The following is a 24963-nucleotide window of genomic DNA, read 5'->3' as shown; positions in this document are numbered from 1 at the left end:
GAGAGGGGGTATGTTCAAGGGGGATGCGAGTGGTAAGTTTCTTTTACTCAGACTGGTGAATACCTGGAATGTGCTTGCCTGGCTGGGATAGTGTATTAGAGGCTTTTCAGAGACGTTGGGATAGGCACGTGGGTGTAACGAAGAAGGAGGGATATAGACATGGTGTAGTTAGGAGAGATTGGTTTTCAGGGGTTTTTGACTTTTCTGCTGGTTTGGCACCACATTGTGGGCCGAATGGCCTTCCCTGCACTATACTGTTCTATGTAATACTCCCAAGTATGGTTTCACCAGCTTCTTGTGTTGTTGTAGCATGCAGTCCTATCTCTTGTACTGCTCTGACTGATAAACATAAGCATGCCAATCACCTTCTCCACCTCCCCATTAATCTGTGTGGCGCCTTTAGGGAGCTATGTACTTGTCCCCCCCAGGTCACTTTGTTCTACAACATTCTTCAGAGCCCTGCCACTTACTGGTTTAACTCGCTGAAGTGCAACACATCGCATTTGTCCAAGTTAAATTCCGTCTGCCATTCGTTGGGCCAATTCCCCAGTTGATTCAGATTCTGTTTTAATCTTAGATAGCCTTCACTGTCCACTATACTACCAACTTCAGTTTCATCTGCCAACTTACCATGCCAACAATGTTCTCATCCAAATCATTAATATAGACAACAAACGACAGTGAACCCATCTCCAATCTCTGTGGCACACAGTTCATCACCATCCTCCAATCTGAAAAAGATTTATCCAGGACCACCCTCAGTCATCTTCCACCAAGACAATTTTGCATCCATTTGGCAAGCTCACCTTGAATCCTATGTGTTGTAATCTTCAGGATCAGCCTACCTGGCGACACATTGTCGAAGTCCACATAGACAACATTTACCACCCTATCACTCTTGAGAAAAAAACTAAATTAAATCCATGAGATATGCTTGTTCATGCACAAAGCTATGCTGGTTAATCCTAATCAATCCTTGCCAGACTGCGGTGGATGTTAAGTCCGTGGGTATATTTAAGGTGGAAGTTGATCGTTTCCCGATCGGTCAGGGCATCAAAGGCGAGAAGGCAGGTGTATGGGGTTGAGTAGGATCCGGGATCAGCCACGATGGAATGGCAGAGCAGACTCGATGGGCTGAATAGCCTAATTCTGCTCCTATGTCTTGTGGTCTTTCCAAATGCAGGTAGATCCCGTCTCTCAGAATACCCTCCAGTAACTTTCCTGCCACTGATATTTGACTCACTGGCCTGTAGTTCTTTGGCTTGTTCTTGCAGCACTTTTTGAATAGAGGCATAGCATTTTCCAGGTTTCTAGAACCTTACTTGTGGCTAACAAATATACAAGTATCTCTGCCAGAACCCCAGCAATTTCTTCCCTCCCTCCGTAACTTGAGGAAACACTTCAAGTTCAAGTTTATTGCTATTGCAGCATACCATGTATACGGCTGAAAGAAAACATCGTACCCCGGGGCCAAGGTGCTAAACGCAATGTATATGTGTTTATATATTTGGGGATTTATCCACCTTTATGCACTTTGAGACTGAAAACACTAGCAATTTTATACAGATGTACCGTGAGCAGCATTCCAACTGGCTACATCACCGTCGGGTATGGGGATCGAGTAAGCTGCGGAGGGTTGTAAACTTAGTCAGTTCCATCACGAGCACAGCCTCCATAGTAACCAGGACACCTTCAGAGTGAGATGCCTCAAAAAGGTGGCATCCATCGTTCAGGGCCCCCATCACCCAGGTCAAGCCTTGTTCTGATTGCTACCATCAGGAAGGAGGCGCAGAGGTCTGAAGGCACACACTTAACAATTCAGGAACAGCTTCTTCCCCTCTGCCATCTGATTGCTGAATAGACATTGAACCCATGAACACTACCTCACTAATTTAACTATTTTATTTTTTTTTACTGTAATTCATTGTTTTTCTCTATTATTATATATTGCATTGTGCTGCTGCTGCAAAGGCAACAAATTGCACCACATGCCGGTGATATTAAACCTGATTCTGATTCTTTAAGACTGCCAACTCCATCGCTATTGTAGCATGTGTATGCTCCAAGACATCACTGTCACCTTTCCCTGAATTCCCTGACTTCCATGACCTCCACAGTAAATACAGGTGACAATTTTTCACTTAAGACTTCACCCATCTCCTGTGGCTCAACATGGTGATAGAATTTGCTGCTATTTTATGGGAACTATTTCTTAAATAGATGAAATGGATAAAATAACAAGTTGAAATATTGACCAATAACCCATCAAAAGTAGTGTTGCATGTAGCTTCTTGGCATTAGGTACTTCTGTTGTTTAGCTGATGAAGTACAACACTTGGGACAACTGTAAACTCATCATCATCATTATGTGCCATGTCGTATGATGTGAACAATCATGGTCTTGGCAGAAGTGGTTTGCCATTGTTGTCTTCCCCTGGGCAGTGTTTTCACAATGCAGGTGACCCCAGCCATTATCAATACTCTTCAGAGACTGTCTGCCTGGTGTCAGTGGTCGCATAACCAGGACTTTGATATGCACCAGCTGCTCATACGACCATCCACCACCTGCTCCCATGGCTTCATGTGACCCTGATCCGAGGGGGTGGTGGTAAGCAGCTTCTACACTTCACCCAAGGGCGAACTGCAGGCTAGCGGGGGGAAAGAGTGCCTTACACCTCCTTTGGTGGAGATGTATCTCCACTCCTTAAAAACAGGAAGTCAAGTTTATTGTCATTGAACTATATACGTGTATATAACAATATAATGTACATAGAAATGGGACAATGTTTCTCCGACCCTGGGTGTAAAGCACAGTAGTACACCTAACGCATGATAACTTATGAAGGTAAAGATAAAATCTACAGATGAATCACACATAAATAACAGGCATTAATATTAAATATTGTAGGGTACAGAACAGATTAACCAGTGACACTTCGAATACGATGCAGCCAGGAGTTCAAAAGCCCAGTGGCTTGGAGCAAGAAACTGTGTTTCATCCCAACCGTTCTTGTTTTTATGCATCAGAGTCTCCTCCCTGATGGTAGAAAGTCAAAGAGGATGCTGGATGGATGGGTAGGATCCTTAATAATACTAAGGGCCCTGCGTGTGCGGCGCTCCTGATAAATGTCCCCGATGGACAGTAGGGAGACCCCTATGATCCTCTCAGCTGTTCCCACAGTCCTTTGTAGGGACTTCTGGTGCAATGCTCGACTGCTCCCATACCAGATGGTGCTTCTGTAAAATGCAGTTAAGATGGGGGTGGGGGCCTATCCACCTTTTTTTTTGCTCTAATATATGGTTCAGTATAACTTTCTTGGATTGTTACCACTTTAAGCAACAGTTAATTTCATATTGGGTCTTAACGTCCCATATTTCTATCACATTGACCCTTTGCAAAGTTTCAGTTATTTGATGAAATATTGACGCAGAGGTTCCTAACTTGGGGTCCACAGATTCCTCGGTTAATGGTAGGGTTCCAAGGCATAAAAAGGGTTGGGAAACCCTGGTTTGAAGCAATGACTGACTCATAACACTTGTAAGTCATGTAAATTTCATCATAATTCAGTAAAATAACTTTCCCATTCAGAACCTATGTTTGGCATGGTCTATTGTGCTGTTTATTTTTTCCAAAATTGTTGTAATCTGTTAAGTATGGCTGCACATCTATATTAAAGATGGCTCCATTTTAATTCCAGCTCACGATACCATGGTATTGATAGGATAAATGAAAACAGGCTTTTTCCACTGAGGTTAGGTGGGACTATGACCAGAGAACATGGGTTAAGGTTGAAAGGTGAAAAGTTTAAGGGGAACATGAGGGAAAACTTCTTCACTCAGAGGGTCGTGAGAGTGTGGAACAAGCTGCCAGCAGAAGTGGTGCATGCGAGCTCAATTTCAATGTTTAAGAGAAGCTTGGATAGGTACGTGGATGGTAGGCATATGGAGGACTATGGACCTGGTGCAGGTCAATGGGAGTAGGCAGTTTAAATGGTTTGGCATGGACGATTGGGCTGAAGGTCCTGTTTATATGCTGTACTTTTCTGTGACTCTGGTAATCTTCGGACTGCCTGATATTTTGAAGTTGAGGTGTATGAATTTGTTTTGTGGCAGCAGTACAGATCAAAGACATAAAAAATTACTATCAATCACAAAACTATAAAATGTTCACGGACTGTTGAAAAAATATGTTTTAATATATTGGCACAATGTGTTGTGTGGCAAGATGGAGATACGTCTCTAGCAAAGGAGGTGTGGGGCACTCCTTTCCTCCACTAGCCTGCAGGTCACCCTTGGGCAAGGTGTAGCACCTGCTCAGCCCCCTTCCCCCTCCCTCACAAGTCCAGGTTATGTGACCACCGACACCAGGCAGACAATCTCTGAAGAGTATTGATAACAGCTGGGGGGGGGGCGGGGGTCACCCGTCTTGTAAAGACACTGCCCAGAAGAAGGCAATGGCAAACCATTTCTGCAGAAAAATTTACCAAGAACAATCATAGTCATAGAAAGACCAGGATCGCCCAGATCATATGACGCAGCACATAATGGTGATGATGATGATGACAGTTGTGCATTCATGTAGTATCCAGATTCAGCAAAGAAACTGTCCCTAATGTCCAATTGCAAAAACATTTTGTCCCATTGGTACAATAAATGTTTTTCATTGTACCACAGAGAACTAAGTCCAACTGCAAAGGATATTTTACTTGCTGTTAGTGATTAAAATTACTACCTGTAACAACCCATCCAGATTAAATAATGTCAGTTTCAACATTGCAGAGTTAACAATCTGTACCTAATTGTTCAATTGGTTGCCCTCTAAGCTGTGCATTCATGCGGTAACATTGCACTCTCGCTTATCAAGTCTCATCTACCTCCGTGTTAAAATTATTCAAAAATTCTTTTTCCACTGCCTTTCGAGGAAATGAGTTCCAAAGACGCCCAACCCATGATTGTTGAAATTACACCTCATCTCTCTGTTAAATGGATAATGCCTTATGTTTTTTAAACTGTTACCTTCAGATTCTTCCACAAGAAATTAAAAAGCGGGAATAAGATATTCAACTCTTTGAGCTTGTTGCTGCCAGTCAGTAAAATTGTGATATCACCCTAATGCAGTATCAGTTTCCTGCTGTTTTCCCCCTGTGCTGCCTCCTTTGATTAATGATTCCAGGATTGAATAGCTTGTCATATGAAGAGCGTTTGATGGCTGTGGGCTTCTAGTCACTAGAGTTCAGAAGAATGAGAGGTGACCTCATTGAAACCTATCAAATGGTGAAAGGCCTTGACATAGTGGATGTGGAGAGGATGTTTCCTGAGGTGGGAGAATCTAGGACCAGAGGATACAGCCTCAAAACAGAGGGGCATCCTTTTAGAATGGAGATGAGGAAGAATTTTTTTTAGCCAGAGTGATGAGTTTGTGGAATTCATTGCCGCAGGCGGCTGTGAAGGCTAAGTCATTGGGTATATTTAAGGCATAGGTTGATAGATTCTTGATTGGTCGTGGCATGCTGGGATAGGGGGAGAAGGCGGGAGATTGGGGCTCAGAGGGAAACTGGATCAGCCTTGATGAAATGGCAGAGCAGACTCGATAGGCCGAATGGCCTAATTCTGTTCCTATATCTTATGGTTCTGTGGTAGAGAATTATACAGGTTCACTACTTAAGTGAAGGAATTTTTCCAGCTCAAAGGCTCAGAATACATTTATTATCATAGTATGTCTGCAGTGTACAACCTTAGGATTCGACTTCCCCACCGACAGCCATGAAACAAAGAAAACCACAGACTCCATTCAAGAGTGAGAAACACAATATAAAGCACAGAATCGAAAGAGTCCAGGCATATTCAGTTCAACTCAGTGTTTGTTTTCTGTAGGCTGCCCTGATTCAAAATCACCCAAAAACAAAAATAGGAGCAACCAGAAGCCAGAAACAGATCATAACGTGAACTGCAGAGTCCAATCCACAAAATGTGTCGATTAAACCTTGCCCAAGACACAGTTCTGTGGCACCATCCTCAGACAGCATCAAGGGAGAGAGGGACCATGCGAATGCAGGTACCTTCCTCCAGGAGCAGCGAGTGAGAGGCAAGTAGATGGCGCTGAACACCCCCTTGCCTTCCGCACGCACCTCGGTAACTTCAGTCTTGCTCGACCCTTTAATCGGTGAGATCGGCTCACGCCCCTTCTCTTGGCCTCGAGGTCGCATGTCTCACACTCAGTCCTAAACAGCTTACCCTGTCCTTGGATTGTGATCCCTGCTTCTGAAATTCCCACCATTGTAAACAAACATTTTTCTTTAGTTTGTCGGGTCTCATCGTGATTTTATAAAGTTCAACAAAGTTCCTTGTCAGTCTTTTAAACTCTAGTGAATATAACATCACAGCACAATATAGGCCCTTTGGGCCTCAATGTTATGCCAACCTCTTAACCTACTCTAAGATCAGTCTCATCGTTCCCTCACATATAGTCCTCACTTTTTCTTTCATCCGTGTGCCTGTCTTTTAAGTGTCCCTGATGTATCAGGTTCTATCACTTCTGGATCAATGTGCACAACACACTACGTATAACACATAAAGTAATATTACCGCAAATAAATTAACAAATAATAAGGTGCATATACGATACAAATTAAAAAGTAAACAGTATACCCGCTGTTGGCGCTTCATGCATGGTGAGACCTGGATGGTGGCAGGGTGTTCAGTAGTCTTATGGCCTGGGGGAAGAAGTTGTTTCCTGTTCTAATTATTCTTCTCGAAAGATGGGGACGTGTGCAAACACATTGCCTTCTAGGGGGCCAACCAAAGGTGCTGTTTTCTTTGTAAAATTTGTTTTGTACAATCCAAAGACAATTCTTCTCACAGACCATTGGGTACTGCAGGGCTACTCCATCAGTGAGCTGCTCGTTGATCGGAGTAACTGGACTAGTGTAGGCGGTGGGGTCAGCCAAGGTGTCAAAGGAGCCAGTTTGGGTTCAGAGCTGACATGGGCTGCAGACCGTGTTGCTGCCCACTACTTGGAAGCATCAGAGTTGGTGCAGTATAACTGTGAAAGATTATCTCGGACATTTCACTTGCAATCGCAAGATTCTGTTGGGCAGTTGCCTCAGACCTGTTACCTTTGTCTGGTGGAGTGACAGTCAAGATGGCACCTGTGTAGCTTCAGTTATAGCAGGAACTAGGCCTCAAGCCTCAGGCTTGCCTGCTGCTGCACACCAAGTGAGAGACTCGGAAGTGCTACAGTGTGGTTGAGCTCAGCTGGGGCCTGCATCTCGGTGCAGCCCTTCCATGTTTGAGCTGATACGCTAGGTTGCGTGCTTCTGTACGCTGCCAGGAGACTGTACTATCAATTGCTGGACATTGTCGCTTAGGGTCTTGGACGATATATGCTTTTTTTTTGAGTGATTATGCTTCTTTGCTTGAAATTTTGAATTATGTTACTCGCTATTTTTGAAGGTTTGCTTGCTATTTTGAATGTTTTTCACCTTGGTCCCAGAGGAATGCTGTCTTCTTCAGCTGTGTCCATGTATGGTCTGAATGATAATTTATCTTGATTTGATTTTGATTCACCTCCCAATACTACAGTACCTCCTACCTGATGGTAGGGAGTCAGAGACTGTTAGATGGTGGGAAGGATCATTGACAATGTTAAGAGCTCTGCCTGCACCGCACGCCTGATAAATATCTCTAATGAGTGGAAGAGAGACCCTGAAATTCTGCCAACAATAGTTGTGTCATCCAAAAATTTATGGATGGCATTTGAGTTGTGCCCAGTCACACATCCGTGTTTGTAGAGAGAGTAGAGCAGTGGGCTGAGCGTGTTCATGGTTGTAGAGAGAGTAGAGCAGTGGGCTGAGCGTGTTCATGGTTGTAGAGAGAGTAGAGCAGTGGGCTGAGCATGTTCATGGTTGTAGAGAGAGTAGAGCAGTAGGCTGAGCGTGTTTCCTTGAGGTGCACGAGTGTTGATTGTCGGCAAGGAGGAGATGTTATATCCGATCTGCACCTGCTCTGGTCTCCCAGTGAGGAAGTCAAGCATCCAGTTGCGAAGGGAGGTACAGAGGTCCAGGTTTTGGAGCTTGTTGTTTGGAATTGTGCTGAATGCTGAGCTGTAATCAATAAACAGCAGCCCGAGGTAGGGATTGCTGTTGTCCAGGTGATCCAAGGCTGAGTGGAAAGCCAGTGAGATTGCATCTGCTGTAGACCTATTGTGGCGATGCACAAATGCAGGTCCTTGCCTAGGCAGAAGTTGATGACCAACCTCTCGAAGCCCTTCGTCACAATAGATGTGAGTGTCCGCCGAGTCAAAGCAGTCCTGTAAGCACTCCTCCACCTCCTTTGACTATACATTGTTGGTCTTCACCAGTGGTGTTGCAGTCTTTAGTCTCTACCTATAGACCAAGAGTAGAAGTGCAGCCAGGTGATTGGACTTTCCCAGGTGAGGGATGGCATGTTAAGTGTTCTTGATGGTGATATAACAGTGATCAGGTGTGTTGGCTCCTCTGGTGCTTAATGTGATATGTTGATGGTACTTGTTCAGAGACTTCTTCAAGCTGGCCTGGTTGAAATGCCCACAACAATGATAGGAAGGCATCAGGATGTGCTGTTTCATGCCTTCTGATTGTGTTGCTCAGCTCTGAGCCTGTCTAATGTTGGTCTGAGGTAGAATGTACACTGCTACTGGGATGACGGCAAGAAGACCCTCAACAGATAAAGCAGACTGCATTTGACCATTAGATGATGAAGGTCGGGTGAGCAGGACTGAGACAGAATTGCCACGTCTGTGCACCACTATGAATTAATCATAAAGCATATTCCACCTCATCTACCTTGAAAAAACTGAGCTATCCTGTCTCTGCATGAAATAATGAAGCCAAATGTCAGGGGGACTGGAGGGTGGCATTAGCCATGTTTCTGTGAAGCAAAGTACATAGCAGTTCCTGGTGTCCCTCTGTTAGTCTAATCTTGCTATGAGATCTTCAATTTTATTTTCCAGAGTCTGTACATTCGCCAGCATAATAGTTGGAAGTGAGGGTCTAAAGCTTCTGTGTTTCAGTCGTATGTGCAGACTGGCTCACCTTCCACACTTCTGTATACTTAAAGGAGAACTGCACTCACAACCTGAGTCTGCCGCCCGGGGTCTGCTGATATCACTAGATTTGAATATCAATAGATTCTTTAAACGTCTTAAAAGGATGATGGTTACTGACGTACGTGTGGCTGTATCTGTGAATTTCAGTCCTAACTGGGAATGTTTGATTATTCCCATCAGAGCTGCATTTGAAGAGTCACCACTTACCTGCGCCATTTTGAGAAAAGCCTTCAATCGCGTTAAGATTATGCCCACTCGATTTGGCCATTTCCACCCTCAGAAAAAGCCTCTGGCGGTCCTCTTACATTCTTGTACAGTTCTACCACATCATGTCTCATTCTCCTTTCCAAAGAGAAAAGCCCTGCCTTTCTAACCCTATCCTCATAAGACATGCTCTCTAATCCATATTGACCCAGTTTAAAAAAATATTGTGAAGGACTGTGTGAACTTTTACTATTTTCTTTGTGACACGCCCATCCATTTTATAGTAAAATAAATATTATTTGTCATCTAAAGTCTTATAAACATGTGCAATTGTTATATGCCTACATAGATCAGCACAATTTGAAGATCTTTCTCTAATCAGCACATCTGAACCTGCAGTTTGAATTGACCTGGATTTAGTATAAAAGACTTCACTGTAGGATTTTAAAAGAAATGTCAGATGAGACAGATAGCTGGTATTATTTCTATTTACCAAAAGGTTCTATTACTTTGGAAACTAGCAATTTATTCAAAGTAGGTTGAACACAGGCCAGTAGTTTCAGCTTTCTGTCTCCTTCCTGTTTTGAATTATTGATTTGCATTTACAGTCTCCAGTCTTTTTTGTGCAAATTCAAGATAATTTCAGTCACAGCAGGTTTAATTGTGCTGGTTAGCGAAAGCTCTTCAAATTCTGCTGATGTGCTTGGTCACGTAGCCACAATAGTAAGTATTCAATAAGTCCCTTTCAGTGGTTGTTAAATCTGGCCACTCACAAGTGGGTGCCTGAAGACTCCAAATGCTTATTTTTTTAAAAGCCAGTATCTTTTAAATAGAGAGTCCATTCTGTTTTTGTACGCTGCCTGATTTAGCAAGTTCATAAACTGATAATTCCATTTTTGATCATGGAAAATTTAACTGGAAAATCTGAATTGCAACCAAACCAGTCCACGTTTATGTGCATTTTATGCCCAGTTTCATAATTACACACAAAATAAAAAACTATACTGCAGTTTTTATGATCAGATGCAGATGCAGTTTCCTCATTGCGGTGGAATCTGTCTGAGGTACCGCCAAACCCGCGTATATTTGCCCAGTTTCCCAATTACATTCGAAATGAAAACTGTACCATAGTGGAATTTGCCTGAAGTGTCTGCACTTGTAACAGTCATGAGCTGTCAAGTACCTTTTCACAACGTCTCATAACAAGTAACAATTAACTCAGTTGCTCAATCATAAGAGCATTTATTTCACTTGCAGCAAGGGCAGACTAACACCACACAAAGCTGATGATAGCTTCAAGAAAAAGGCAGCATAGACACATCTTTATACATGAGTGTTAGCTACCCACATCAGCTCAATGACAGGTGCATTCTGTTAGTGTACTTCGCATTCTTCCAGTGACCGAATCCGCTGTTCTTTCTGCAGTGTATCATATACTCAAGGTCCATCAGTATAATGTTGCACGAACATTATTAGCAAAGCACTGTGGTACAATACAGATTCCATTTTGTTACAGACAATAATGCCAATTTTGTTAATACAGGTCCACAATCCCTTATCCGAAATCCTTAGGACCAGTTGCATTTCGGAATTCAGAATCTTTTGGATTTCAGACCCCCCCCACCAATGCCAAGAAACACGTATGCTCAAGTCCCTTATTTAACGTGTCTCAGTGCAGTGGACTTTAGGACCCAGTGGCACACCAAATCTACCCACATCCTCCCATATACTTTAAGTCATCTCTAGATTACTTATAATACCTAATACAATGTAAATGCTATGTAAGTAATTGTTATACTGTATAGTTTATGGAATAATGACAAGAAGAAATTTTATTTCCAACAAAAACATTCAATAAAACATAAAAATATACAGCTTCAAACAAACCAAATCAAACACATGGTAAATGACTTATTGGAATAAATGTAGAACGTCACTGTCACTATAAAATTTACTTGTCTTTATTTAAATCATATACAGTGGTAGTTCTGACACTATTTTCTTCAGTAAGATGCCGCTCAGGCACACCACGATCAAGCTTCTGCAATAGCTCCACTTTCTGTGTTATTGATAGTGAAGATTCCTTCTCTTTTTCTCATTGTTACCCATAGGGGTATCTGCAGCTCTTTTTGACATTTTCACAGTGAAATTAAACACAAAGTCAACAGTGAACACAAAATATCAGCGAACAGCAAATGCACGTGTAACCAGTACATCACTGAGCCACAAGTGACGTCTGGTGGCCTCTGCTAGTGCTGCCACGTCACACCTGAGTGACGTCAGCTATTGGCAAAAAAAAACTTCAGTTTTTGGAGCTTTTTGGATTTCAGAATTTCGGATAAAGGAATGTGCACCTGTAGAAGTACATTTCCACAGAGCTATACTGAAGAACTATATTGGAACACAAAGCAATAAAGCACAGAAAAAGCCCCTTTGGCCTACAGTGTTGTGTTAAACATGATGCCTAATTACACTGACCCCTCTGCCGACACATGATCTACATCCCTCCATATTTACTAGAGCCTCTATAAACATTCGATATGTCGCTGATCTCGGTACATGAATACCGAGAAGGACTCCACTTCAATTGGGACACCAAGGAGGTTCTGGCGCAGATACCAGAATTTTTAGGAGCATGGTTTTCTTCTCGTAACTCCATAAACAAACATATCGAAATAGACACCATCTGTGAACCCCAAGAGCCAAAGAAACCTGAACCAATAGAACAGGGGTCCTCAACCTTTTTTTTGCACTGCGGCCTGGTTTCATATTGACAATATTCTTGTGGACTGGCCGAGGTGGAGGGGGGGGGGGTGTGGGGTAAGGTTGCCAACGGACAAGAGTAGCAGTCAAGGCATTGGGTTTACCCCGAGAAAGACTACAATGACCATGAAGCCTTGCGCAGCAACCAGTGTGCATGCTTGACTTGTGCATGCATGTTCATGCTGATTTCTTTTCTGCAAATGGTTTTTGGCGATTCTTCAGGTGGGGGGGGTGTTAATCACAACGGCAATATAAGTGATAAGTGGCTAATACACTCAATTTCGTTTCTCAAAGGGTTTATCTATCGAATTTAATATTAAACACACAGCGCATATTTTTCTCGCATGAATATAGCAATAAGTCAATTATCAGGGGAACTTCAAGTAAGTGTTGAACAAACTCCCAGTAGAAGTGGTAGAGGCAGGTTCGATATTATCATTTAAAGAAAAATTGGATAGGTATATGGACAGAAAAGGAATGGAGGGTTATGGGCTGAGTGCGGGTCGGTGGGACTAGGTGAGTGTAACGTTCGGCATGGACTAGAAGGGCCGAGATAGCCTGTTTCCGTGCTGTAGTTGTCATATGGTTATATAAGTCAATAGCATCATAACATTTTAAGTAACGTTTGGATATTAAACACACAGCACATATTTTCCCCATATTAACATATAAAATCATTGCAACACACCAATATCGCTGAATCAGTGGGAGCCCTGGGCTTGTTTTCCTGCAACAAGAGGGTCCTATCGAGGGGTGATGGGAGACAGCAATACTCGAAGGGGGTTTCTTATGTCCAGTCTATTCCGCAATTTAGTTTTCGTTGCATTCATTGCAGAGATATGTTGGAAATGGAAGCAACGTTTTCAGTGCTTTCGTGGCTATCTCAGGATAGTCAGCCTTGACTTTGATCCGGAATGTCGGCAGAGATGTTATGTCAAACATATTTTTCAGCCCGCCATCATTTGCAAGCTCAAAGAGTTGATCTCCTTCCCGCGCTGTCAAGCATGACGGGTGGGTAATGACCTCGCGTGCGTTCAAGCTCAACAGTGCATGACAGGGTATGAGGAAAGGTGCAGCTGACTCATATCGCCAAATCATATGGTTTCCTCGTGGCCCGGTAGTGCATGCTTTGCGGCCCGGTGGTTGGGGACCGCTGCAATAGAATTCAAAGGTCAGCTGAAGGGGTAGCCAATTAGGACTGAGGTTAGCCCATATAGACGAGAGCACTTCCAGAGAGAAGCAGCAAATTCTGCCCACTGGAGATGTCCTCTTGGATGAAATGTCTGCAAACTTAATTCCCAACCTTGGTGAAACCACAACATCAGACACTCATCATCACCACCACTATGTTTAAAAAAATAAGTCTTGCCCTGCACGTTTCCTTTGTATTTACCCCTTTCTGACCTTAAATGCATGCTTTTCAGTACTGGATAACCCTGAAAAAAGATACTGGCTCTCAATCTATACCTCAGAGTTTTATAAACTTTTATCAGGTCTCCCCTTAGCCTCCACCATACCAGAGGAAAAACACACCAACTGTGTCCAGCCTCTCCATCCTACGCTCTAATCCAGACTTTTGTGGTTTTTTTCCTGTTGTGAGAAATAATAGTGACAGTAAATGACATATAATTTGTTTTATTTTATCCAATGCCACCGTCTTGGGCACAGCAGAGCATTATAATGTGGTAAAACGACCCTGAGGGGCAAGTGATCACAGTATGATCAAATTCACCTGAAGGAAAAGCTAAAGTCAGATGTATCAGTATTACAGTGGAATGAAGGAAATTACAGAGGCATGTGAGAGGAATTGGCCAGAATTGATTGGAAAAGTACACTGGCAGGGATGATGGCAGAGCAGCAAAGGCTAGAATTTCTGGAAGCAACTCGGAAGACACAGGATATATACATACCAAAGAGGAAGAAGAATTCTGAAGGAAAGATGACACGACTGTGGCTAATAAGAGAAGTAAAAGCCAAAGAGAGGGCGTACAATAGAGGAAAACCTAATGGATTGGGTTGCTTTTAAAAACCAACAGAAAGCAACTAAAAACATCATTAAGAATGTGAAGATGGAATATGAAAGTAAGCTAGCCGATAATATTAAAGAGGATGCCAAAAGTTTCTTCAGATACATAAAAGAGAGGTGAGAGTGGATATCGGACTGCTAGAAAACAATGCTGGAGAGATAGTTATTGGGGACAAGGAAAAGTATTTTGCATCAGTCCACTGAGGAAGACACTGACAGTATGGTGTTTGTGCTAGGTGTCAGAGATTATGAAGTAGTTACCTTTACTAGGGAGAAGGCTCTTTGGAAACTGAAATGTCTGAAGGTAGATAAGTCACCTGGACCGGAGAGTGTACACCCCAAGGTTCTGAAAGAGATGGCTGAAGAGATTGCGGAGGCATTAGTAATGATTTTTCCAGAATCACTAGATTCTGGAATGATTGCAGAAGACTGGAAAATTGCAAATGTCACTCCACTCTTTAATAAGGGAGAGAAGCAGAAGAAAGGAAATTATAAGCAAGTCAGTCTGACCTCAGTGGTTGGGAAGATGTTGGAGTCGATTATAAGGATAGGTTTCAGAATACTTGGAGACACATGATAAAATAGGCCGTAGTCAGCATGGTTTCCTCAAGGGAGAATCTTGTCTAACAAATCCATTGGAATTCCTTGAAGGAATAACAAGCAGGATAGATAAAGAAGATTCGGTTGAGGTTGGCAGGAGGCAAAGAGTGGGAATAAAGGGAGCCTTTTCTGGTTGGCTGTCAGTGACTAGTGGTGTTTCACAGAAGTCTGTGTTTGAACCTGTTCTTTTTATGTTACATGTCAATGATTTGGATGATAGAATTTGATGGCTTTGTTGCAGTGTTTGCGGATGATACGAAGATAGGTGCAGTGGTAGGTAGTTTTGAGGGAACAGAGAGGCTACAGAAGGACTTGGATTAGGAGAATGGGCAAAGAAGTGGCAGATGGAATACAGTGTCGGGATATGTATGGTCATGCACTTTGGTAGAAGAAATGAAAGGGTTGACTATTTTCTAAATGGAGAGAAAATACAAAAACTGAGGTGCAAAGGGATTTGAGAGTCTTTGTGCAGGATTCCCTAAAGATTAATTTGCAGTTTGAATCTGTGGTGAGGAGGCAAATGCAATATTAGCATTCATTTCAAGAGGACTAGAATAAAAAAGCAGAGATGTAATGTTGAGACTTTATAAAGCACTGATGAGGCATCACTTGGAGTATTGTGAGCTGTTTTGGGCTCCTTAGAAAGGATGTACTGAAACTGGAGAGGGTTCAAAGGAGATTCACGAAGATGATTCCAGGATTAAACGGCTTGTCATTTGATGGCTCTAGGCCTGAATTATTTGGAATTTATAAGAGTGAGGGGTACCTCATTGAAACCTGTCAAATGGTGCAAGGCCTTGATAGAGTGGATGTGGAGAGGATGTTTACTATGGTGGGAGTGTCTAATACCAAAGGACACAGCTTCAGAACATATAACGGAGATTAGGAGATAATTCTTTAGCCAGAGAGTGATGAATCTGTGGAATTCATTGCCACAAGCCCCTGTGGAGGCCACATCTTTATGTATTTTTAAGGCAGAGGTTGATAGATTCTTGATTGGTCCCAAATAGCCAAATTCTGCTCCTATATTTTATGGTCTTATGGTAAACTGCATGCATACTTTACTGTGACTGGAAAACAAGCCCTGAATCACAGCATCAAAAAGAATTAGCTTTTGATCTCATGAGTAAACTTTTGAGAAATTTGATGTGATTTTAAAACTACAAAGAGCTTGACTTTTGCAAGAACTTGAAGTAATGATGCTGAATGACGGAAATGGGGTAATAGTTGATTGATGGCTTTAGCCAGAAAGTGGTATTGTATTTTACTTCCAAATTGCATTTCCAAAAATTACTATTTTTAATGTTGGTTCAGTATTTTTTGTTTATTTGGAATAAAATACAAAAAAAAATTATTTTTTTTACTGAAGTGGATTCAGTGATTTAATGGTTCCATTTAATATCAGAGAATGTATACAGTTTGAAATTCTTAGTCTTCACAGACATCCATGAAAAAGAAAAAAAAAAGAATGAATGACAGAAAAACGTTAGTACCCCAAAGCTTTCCCCCCACCCACGTGCACATGCAACAACAAAGCACCAACCTCTCCCCCCACTTGCTTCAGCAGGAAGCATAGAGGCCACCACCCACCACGCAAGCAATAGAAAAGTCCCCAAAGAAAGACCATGATCTGCAGTCCAACAAAAACCATTGTTCACCCAACATTTCGACATGCCCTCTCCTCTCACTAACAGGCGGGAGAGAGAGGTGTCACCCCTTCCATATCAGGAGGGGAAACCAACAGATTGCCATTTCGATGCCACTGAAAATTAAAATGAAAAATCCTAGAGTGTGTTGAATTTCCCCAAATAGTTTTCTTGGATTTATATTTTTATGGGGTGAATTGAGTGAACATAAAGAAAATAGAACTATTATCTGGGTTAGTTACTGGTAGCTTCAGTTAAAATCTGGACTATGGATATTGGCGAGGTCTTATTTGGACTTAAAATATTCTTGCATTGCTCCGTGAGGAACATTTGTTTTTTGAGCATATAAAAAGTGGAGAGTTGATTATTTTTTTAAACTAGAGACAATTTTCCTCAACATAAGGTTTGTGAACAGTTTAACGCAAACCCATAACAATGGAGTTCACAATATTTCTTAGAAGCATGGCGACCTTTATCAATAATGGTGCAGTTATATGTGCCGCTAAAATCTTATGTAACTCTTGCTTCGCCTAGCGGCTTAATATAGGGGGTGATAACCCCCTGCCTGGCCAAACTTAAGGAATCTCGTTTGGGTGGATGCTGCGCGATGTGTCCCCTGTTATAAATCAGTACTCCGAAATAACAAACAGTACACAATATGCAATTAAACAATTAAGCTTTATAACTCCTACTTTGTCTATATGGTTAGTAGAGAAACAAAATATAAAAGAAAAAGGGCCCAAATCTTATTAAACCGTCTGTGGACAAAAGTTGGAGCTCACACATAGGCCCATTGACCTCCTCCGATCGTCACTGCCCTTCAGACCCTTGATACAAGTCCGCCCCGTCTGGCGGTCTACCAGATCTCTCCATTCGCGTCTTCTCTCTTCATCTCTTTCTCTCTCTCTCTCTCTCCCTCTGGCAAAAGCCCGCAAAATCAACTGCTTCCAGAATCACAAGACAGGGCAACAAGATCCTGATTGGCTAACATGCGTCCATAGTCCTGTTATCACCAGCCATAACCCAAGCATTGCTGCTACAGAGAAACCATTACTTCAGCAGTAAACATTACAAAAAAACATTACATTAGCAGTGAAACCTTACAACATGTTACACTTATACTAACCAACAAAATTTTAAGTCAAGTCTATTGCCTGTTAACTGGTGCTAGAACATTTGTGAACTCTATAGAATTTTATCTATTTCTGCATAAATATGACCTAAAATTTGAGGTTAGTGTGGCCTTATCACCTTGTTTGAATGCAGCCTGGACTAGTTACATTATGTGTCCATCTGGCACTGATATTGAGTTTGAACAATTTCAATTCTGCTTCTTTGGAACACCTCTCCAGCAGAAAAGTATTCTCATTTAGGGTGTTTTCTTTTGAAATGTCAATAAAGACCAGAGTAGAATTGGGAATTTTTAAATATTTTTTAGTGAAAGTGCTGTGCCCAAGAGAAATGGAAGTGATTGGGTAATTCCCCTGGTTGAAGTTATGCACATGATTTATATGTATCGTCCTCCACTCTCCTTTTTCTGGACAAATTATTCTGCTTTTATTAGGAGCAGTATCTGCTTCCTCTGACTTGTTAAGTATACTCAGTATTCTGAGAATATTAACTTACTTTTGCTGTGCAAGAGATCAGTTGCTGTAACTTAAGAGACACCATCCCATCTCCATCTTATTGCTCAGTTTCCTGAGGGATTTGCTGACTTGAGACATGAGTGTAAAAGTTCAAAGTACATTTATTATCGAAGTATGTATACATTATACAACCTTGAGATTCATCTTCTTACAGGCAGCCACAAAACAAAGAAACCCAAAAGGCCTCCCCACTGCAGTCTGTAAGGAGCTTTTAGGTTCTCCCAGTGACTGCTTGGGTTTCCTCCGGTTTCTTCCCACAGTCCAAAGATGTACGGGTTGGTAGATTAATTGCTCATTGAAAATTGTCCAGTGATTAGACTAGGGTTAAGTCAGGGGTTGGTGGGCCGGAAGGGCCTATTCCGTGCTGTACCTCTAAATCAAAAAAATAAACCCATTAAAAAAGAGACCATCAAACACCCAATGTTCAGAGAGGGAGATTTGAAAACAAAAACAAATCGTGCAAGTGATATATGTAAGCAAAGAGCATTCGGAACTAAAAATGAAGCCTGGAGCAGGCCACGCCTCAGCCTCAGCTCAGTGCAGAGCCAAGTGAACATCACAGAGCCCGTGATATAGTATTAAAGATACGTCTAGTACAGCTATTAACCAGAGATTCTTGGTGTTCAGAATGGGAGGAAAAGGGTGAGTGGATCAGTGGGCGAATCAAAGCAGAACAGACATTGTGGGATGAAGCATCTGTTTGTCTGCGGGACCATAATCTGTTCTAAAACACAACTTGTTACTAAGTGGGAGGCATTATCCAAGTTGATTCCCAGCAGAGTACTCTTGTCAGTCCCTTTTCCTGCCACTATTCTCTTCCAAGTGCCCATCAGCTCCTATCCGCTACTCATCAAAACTAAGGAGTAACTTACCACATCTTTGGGATGTGGGGTCGAGCAGGAGCACCCAGATGAACCCCACAATGGTGTCTCCCACCCAGTAACAAGTTGTGTTTTAGAACACATGACGGTACAGCACAGGAAGAGATATTTCGTCCCGCAATGTCTATGCCAATCATGGTGCCAAATTAAACTAAACCCATCTGTCTGTACAAGATCCACATCGTCCATCCCCCTACGTGTTCTAAATGCCTTTTAAATCATTGTCGTATCTACTTCCACCACCTCCCAGGTGTCTACTTGTCAGTCCACGGCTGCCTCTTGTGCCAATTTGAGGCCACCCTCAGGGTGGAGGTGCAACACCTTATATTCCGTCTGGGTAGCCTCCAAACTGATGGCATGAATATCAATTTCTCCTTCTGGTAAACAAATTCTGCCTCCTCCACTCTACTTACCTGCCTATAATTTCTCCCAGGTTCCCTCCTCCTTCCCTTTCTCCTGTGGTCCACTCTCTTCTCCTATCAGATTCCATCCTCTGCAACCCTTGACCTTTCCCACTCACCTGGCTTCACTTATCACCTTCCAGCTACCCTCCTTCCCCTCCCCCCCCCCCCACCTTTTTATTCTGGCATCTTCCCCCTTCCTTTCCCATCCAGTCTTGGCCCAAAACTTTGACTGTTTATTCATTTCCATTGATACTGCCTAACCTGCTAAGTTCGTCCAGCATTTTGTGTGTGTTGCTCTGGATTTCCAGCATCTACAGTCTTGTGTTTATGATCTACCCCCTCTGTTTGTTTAATTTAATAAAAACTTGCCCTGCACATCTCTTTTAAACTTACCCCTCTCACCTTTAATACACGTCGTCTAGCAATTGACATTTCTAGTCCAGAAAAAGACTTCTGACTGTCCACCTGATTTAAACCTCTTGTAATTTTATAAACTAATCACATCCCCTCAGCCCAAATTTTGTGGGCCCTTTTGGAAGGATGTTGAGACTTTGAGGAGAGTGCAGAAGAGGTTTACCAGGGTGCTGCCTGATTTAGAGGGCATGTGCTATCGTGAGAGGCTAAATACACTTGTTTTTTTTTTCTCTGGAGTGCTGGAGATCTGATATAGGTGTAACGTTCCGTTATATTGGCTCGTGTATGTCTAGGGGAAATCCCGCCCAGCACCTGCTGCAACACTCCCCTCAGGGTCAGTTGTCGCCCGAATCAATCACAAACATCAATCATCAGCCAGCACACCCAGTAAATTTTAACACATGCACTTTATAGATATTACTAATTCTATGACATTAATATACATTTGATACAGAGAGGAAAGTAATGGGAAAAAAAAAGGTGCCAACACTTATCAAAGTCCAAGTTCTTCGCACGCTACCGTTGGAGCTCAGTTCGACGTCAGATGACCACCCGAATTCCGTCGACCCACGGCTCGGGACCACCCGGAGTGATCAACCGGAGCTTCTCCGCACGTCCACCGTCCTCCTCGTCTCTCCTCCGACTCCCCGCCAAAACTCAGTCCACAGTCATATCATACAGCATGGCATCCAAAAACAAAACGATACATAACCACCCATTGGCTAATAGAACCTGGTTATCTCATTTGAAGTAAAACAAACTGTTAGCGTAAACTCTCTGCAGCGTTAAAACACAACAAAGCCGCATTCCACAGATTAACATAACAAAATCGCCATTTTAAATGTAACAAAAGAAAGACCCCGTACGCAGGTTTACAAGATTATGAGAGGCACAGATAGAGTGGACAGAGAGTATCTGTTTCCCAGGGCATACATTGAAGATGAGGGGGTAGGTTCAAGGGGGATATGAGGGGTTTGTTTTTTTTCACTCAGAGTGGTAGATGTCTGCAATGTGCTGCCTGGTATGGTAGAAGCAAATATATTAGAGGCTTCCTCACATGGATGTGAGGAAGGTGGAGGGATATGGACATGGTGTTGGTCGTAGGGATTAGTGTTTGGGTGTTTTTGATCTGCTTTTTAGCTGGTTTGGCACAATATTGAGGGCCAAAGGGCCTGTTCCTGTGCTGTACTGTTCGATGTTCAAATTTGTCCCTGCTTAAATATTTTTATCAACCGAAAACAAATGGCTTGAGTCAACTTCTATTGAGTATATTGTTTTGAGGTTATTAATGTAAATTGTATGCTAAGTTTTCCCTATTATTGCTAACAACCCTGACTGGTCAAACAAAACAGTCTTGCAGAGCAGACTCAATGGGCCAGTGGCCTAATTCTGCTCCTATATCTTACGGTCTTGTACTCTATTATGGATGCAGACGTTATAAATTGTATGGGTAAAGCTCTGGAGTTGTGATCTGTTAAATGACGGCATTATACACTGCAATGTGAGATTGCTATCAATTTCACTCTGAAAGCAAAAGCTTCAGATATTATAACTTTGTTGAAATATGCTGTTTTTTAATTGTTAAGATCTTAACATTGTATGCAAGTCCCAGCCGGAGACTCAGGAATACTGCTGCACTCAGATGTAGAAGGAGTCTTCATTGCTGTTTCCATAACAGTGTTGTTTGACCAGTCAGGGTTGTTAGCCCTCAGCTGAACCCCCAAACCTGAAGGACCAATGGACCACTGTTAGTCTGGCTTCTACCCTTTGACCTGTTTGGCATGGGTGATCCTACCAAGAGCCAAAGCACAAGGCCCTGACTCCATCCAACACAGCTCTCATGTCACTGAGGCACGCAAGCCTCCAAACCACGACAAGTTTGTGGTCCTCTTCGAGGTCATGGGATTCGGCTAGGGTTGAAAGGTGGGTTGCCGGGCAGTGCGGCTCGTTGGGCCAGAAGGGCCTGTTTGGTGCTGTATTTTTGAATAAATAAATAAAGCATAGATTTGGAACTTGCTAAATTTACCCCAGAAATAACATTGTGCTTTTTATGTTCAAACAGCTAATCGGTCCTGGCCCACACACCCCAAAACAGAAACAGGATTTGGAGAAACTTAATGATTTAAAGGCCAAAGCCCAACAGATTATGAACCAGTTTGGACCTGCAACTCTAATAAACCTGACAAATTTTCCCTCCGTGAAGCCCGATCCATCAAGTACGCCGCCTCCAAATACAATGGCTAACAGTACTACCCTGGTAAAGATTCCTGGAACACCAGGCTCAGGAGGGCGCATGAGCCCAGAGGGCAACCAGGTATAGTCGGTTTAATATTTGATTGTCACTTGGTATCCCTTTTAGTTGAAGTGTTGTTTAATAAATTAAAATTAATTTATCTTTGATTTGATACCAGTATGAATTTGTGCAATAATGCTCAACGTTCAAAGTAAATTGATTATCAAAGTACTTGTATGTCACCATATACAACCCCGAGATTCATTTTCTTGCGGGCATTCCATGGTTACTAGAAAGAAGCACAAAAGACCAGGGGTTCCCAACCTTTTTTATACCATGGAGCAATACCATTAAGCCACAGTTCTATGGATTCCAGGTTGGAAGCCCTTGCAATAGAATCAATGAAAAACCACAATCGAAAGAGACAGACAAACCACCAATATGCAAAAGAGAACATTGTAAATACAAAATAATAAATAAATAAGTAAATAATAAATAGAAAACAGGAGTTGTTGAGTCCTTAAAAGTAAGTCTAAAGGTTTGAAATCAGTTCAATGTTCGCGTGAGTGAGGTTATCCCCTCTGATTGAAAGGCCTGATGATTGAGGGGTAATAACTGTTCCTGAACCTAGTAGTGTGGGAATGTAGTGAATAAATTATCAGATTGACATTCACATTCCTGTACAGTACTGTGCAAAAGTCTTGCGCATATATAGCTAGGGTGCATAATGGATCTGTACAATAATGTAGTAATTTTATGTATTGCACTATACCGCCGTTGCAAAAAAAATGTTTCACGACTAATGTGAGTGATGATAAACCTGATTCTGATATGGGTCTCTATTGTGGAGTGAGAGTGGGAAGAGGGCAGGGAGAGGGGAATCGTAGTTGGGAAAAGGGGAGGGAGTGGGAAGCACCAGAGAGACATTCTGTAATGATCAGTAAACCAATTGTTTGGAATGAAGTGACCTTGCCTGGAGTCTCAGGGCTGGGTGTGTTTGCACCTGTTACACCCACCCCTCCCTGGCACTCCTTCTCTGCCACCTGTCCCCCACCCCTCCAGCGGCACTCCACCCTCGCCATTCCCAACTTCCTTGGCTCTCACCAGATTTACAAACTCGCTCTCTGCTCCACATTGAAAAATACAGTACTGTATGAACAGCATGTTGATCTGAACTTGATTTTGATAAATCTAGGAGTTTTAAAAATGTGGGAATGGTATGGCAGCACAGTTGGCACATAAACCTATTGGATAGACTAATTTGAATCTGCTGATCATAGAAACATAGAAACATAGAAAATAGGTGCAGGAGTAGGCCATTCAGCCCTTCGAGCCTGCACCGCCATTTATTATGATCATGGCTGATCATCCAACTCAGAACCCCGCCCCAGCCTTCCCTCCATACCCCCTAACCCCTGTAGCCACAAGGGCCATATCTAACTCCCTCTTAAATATAGCCAATCAACTGGCCTCAACTGTTTCCTGTGGCAGAGAATTCCACAGATTCACCACTCCCTGTGTGAAGAAGCTTTTCCTAATCTCGGTCCTAAAAGGCTTCCCCTCTATCCTCAAACTGTGACCCCTCGTTCTGGACTTCCCCAACATCGGGAACAATCTTCCTGCATCTAGCCTGTCCAATCCCTTTAGGATCTTATACGTTTCAATCAGATCCCCCCTCAATCTTCTAAATTCCAACGAGTACAAGCCCAGTTCATCCAGTCTTTCTTCATATGAAAGTCCTGCCATCCCAGGAATCAATCTGGTGAACCTTCTCTGTACGCCCTCTATGGCAAGGATGTCTTTCCTCAGATTAGGGGACCAAAACTGCACATAATACTCCAGGTGTGGTCTCACCAAGGCCTTGTACAACTGCAGTAGTACCTCCCTGCTCCTGTACTCAAATCCTCTCGCTATAAATGCCAGCATACCATTCGCCTTTTTCACCGCCTGCTGTACCTGCATGCCCACTTTCAATGACTGGTGTATAATGACACCCAGGTCTCGTTGCACCTCCCCTTTTCCTAATCGGCCACCATTCAGATAATAATCTGTTTTCCTATTTTTGCCACCAAAGTGGATAACTTCACATTTATCCACATTAAATTGCATCTGCCATGAATTTGTCCACTCACCCAACCTATCCAAGTCACCCTGCATCCTCTTAGCATCCTCCTCACAGCTAACACTGCCACCCAGCTTCGTGTCATCCGCAAACTTGGAGATGCTGCATTTAATTCCCTCATCCAAGTCATTAATATATATTGTAAACAACTGGGGTCCCAGCACTGAGCCTTGCGGTACCCCACTAGTCACGGCCTGCCATTCTGAAAAGGTCCCGTTTATTCCCACTCTTTGCTTCCTGTCTGCTAACCAACTCTCCACCCACACCAATACCTTACCCCCAATACCGTGTGCTTTAAGTTTGCACACTAATCTCCTGTGTGGGACCTTGTCAAAAGCCTTCTGAAAATCCAAATATACCACATCCACTGGTTCTCCCCTATCCACTCTACTAGTTACATCCTCAAAAAATTCTATGAGATTCGTCAGACATGATTTTCCTTTCACAAATCCATGCTGACTTTGTCCGATCATTTCACCGCTTCCCAAATGTGCTGTTATCACATCCTTGATAACTGACTCCAGCAGTTTCCCCACCACCGACGTTAGGCTAACCGGTCTATAATTCCCCGGTTTCTCTCTCCCTCCTTTTTTAAAAAGTGGAGTTACATTAGCCACCCTCCAATCCTCAGGAACTAGTCCAGAATCTAACGAGTTTTGAAAAATTATCACTAATGCATCCACTATTTCTTGGGCTACTTCCTTAAGCACCCTGGGATGCAGACCATCTGGCCCTGGGGATTTATCTGCCTTCAATCCCTTCAATTTACCTAACACCACTTCCCTACTAACATGTATTTCGCTCAGTTGCTCCATCTCACTGGACCCTCTGTCCCCTACTATTTCTGGAAGATTATTTATGTCCTCCTTAGTGAAGACAGAACCAAAGTAATTATTCAATTGGTCTGCCATGTCCTTGCTCCCCATAATCAATTCACCT

The 24963-nt window shown here is 42.7% G+C and overlaps 1 protein-coding gene across 4 annotated transcripts in view; it reads left to right on the top strand.

The window, feature by feature from the left end:
- Positions 1 to 24963, top strand: part of taf12 (TAF12 RNA polymerase II, TATA box binding protein (TBP)-associated factor) — a 52901-nt gene that overhangs the window by 9829 nt on the left and 18109 nt on the right. For all 4 annotated transcript variants that reach the window (XM_072246412.1, XM_072246410.1, XM_072246411.1 and 1 more), the window contains one exon: positions 21732 to 21983. In XM_072246412.1, the coding sequence (XP_072102513.1) occupies positions 21816 to 21983 (168 nt within the window). In that variant the 5' untranslated portion in view covers positions 21732 to 21815. The remainder of the gene's footprint in view (positions 1 to 21731; positions 21984 to 24963) is intronic.

This window comes from Mobula birostris, chromosome 29 (genome assembly GCF_030028105.1).
Source record: "Mobula birostris isolate sMobBir1 chromosome 29, sMobBir1.hap1, whole genome shotgun sequence".
NCBI lineage: Eukaryota > Metazoa > Chordata > Chondrichthyes > Myliobatiformes > Myliobatidae > Mobula > Mobula birostris.
The sequence above is the reverse complement of the archived record's forward strand: the minus strand, read 5'-3'. Positions and strand labels throughout refer to the sequence as shown.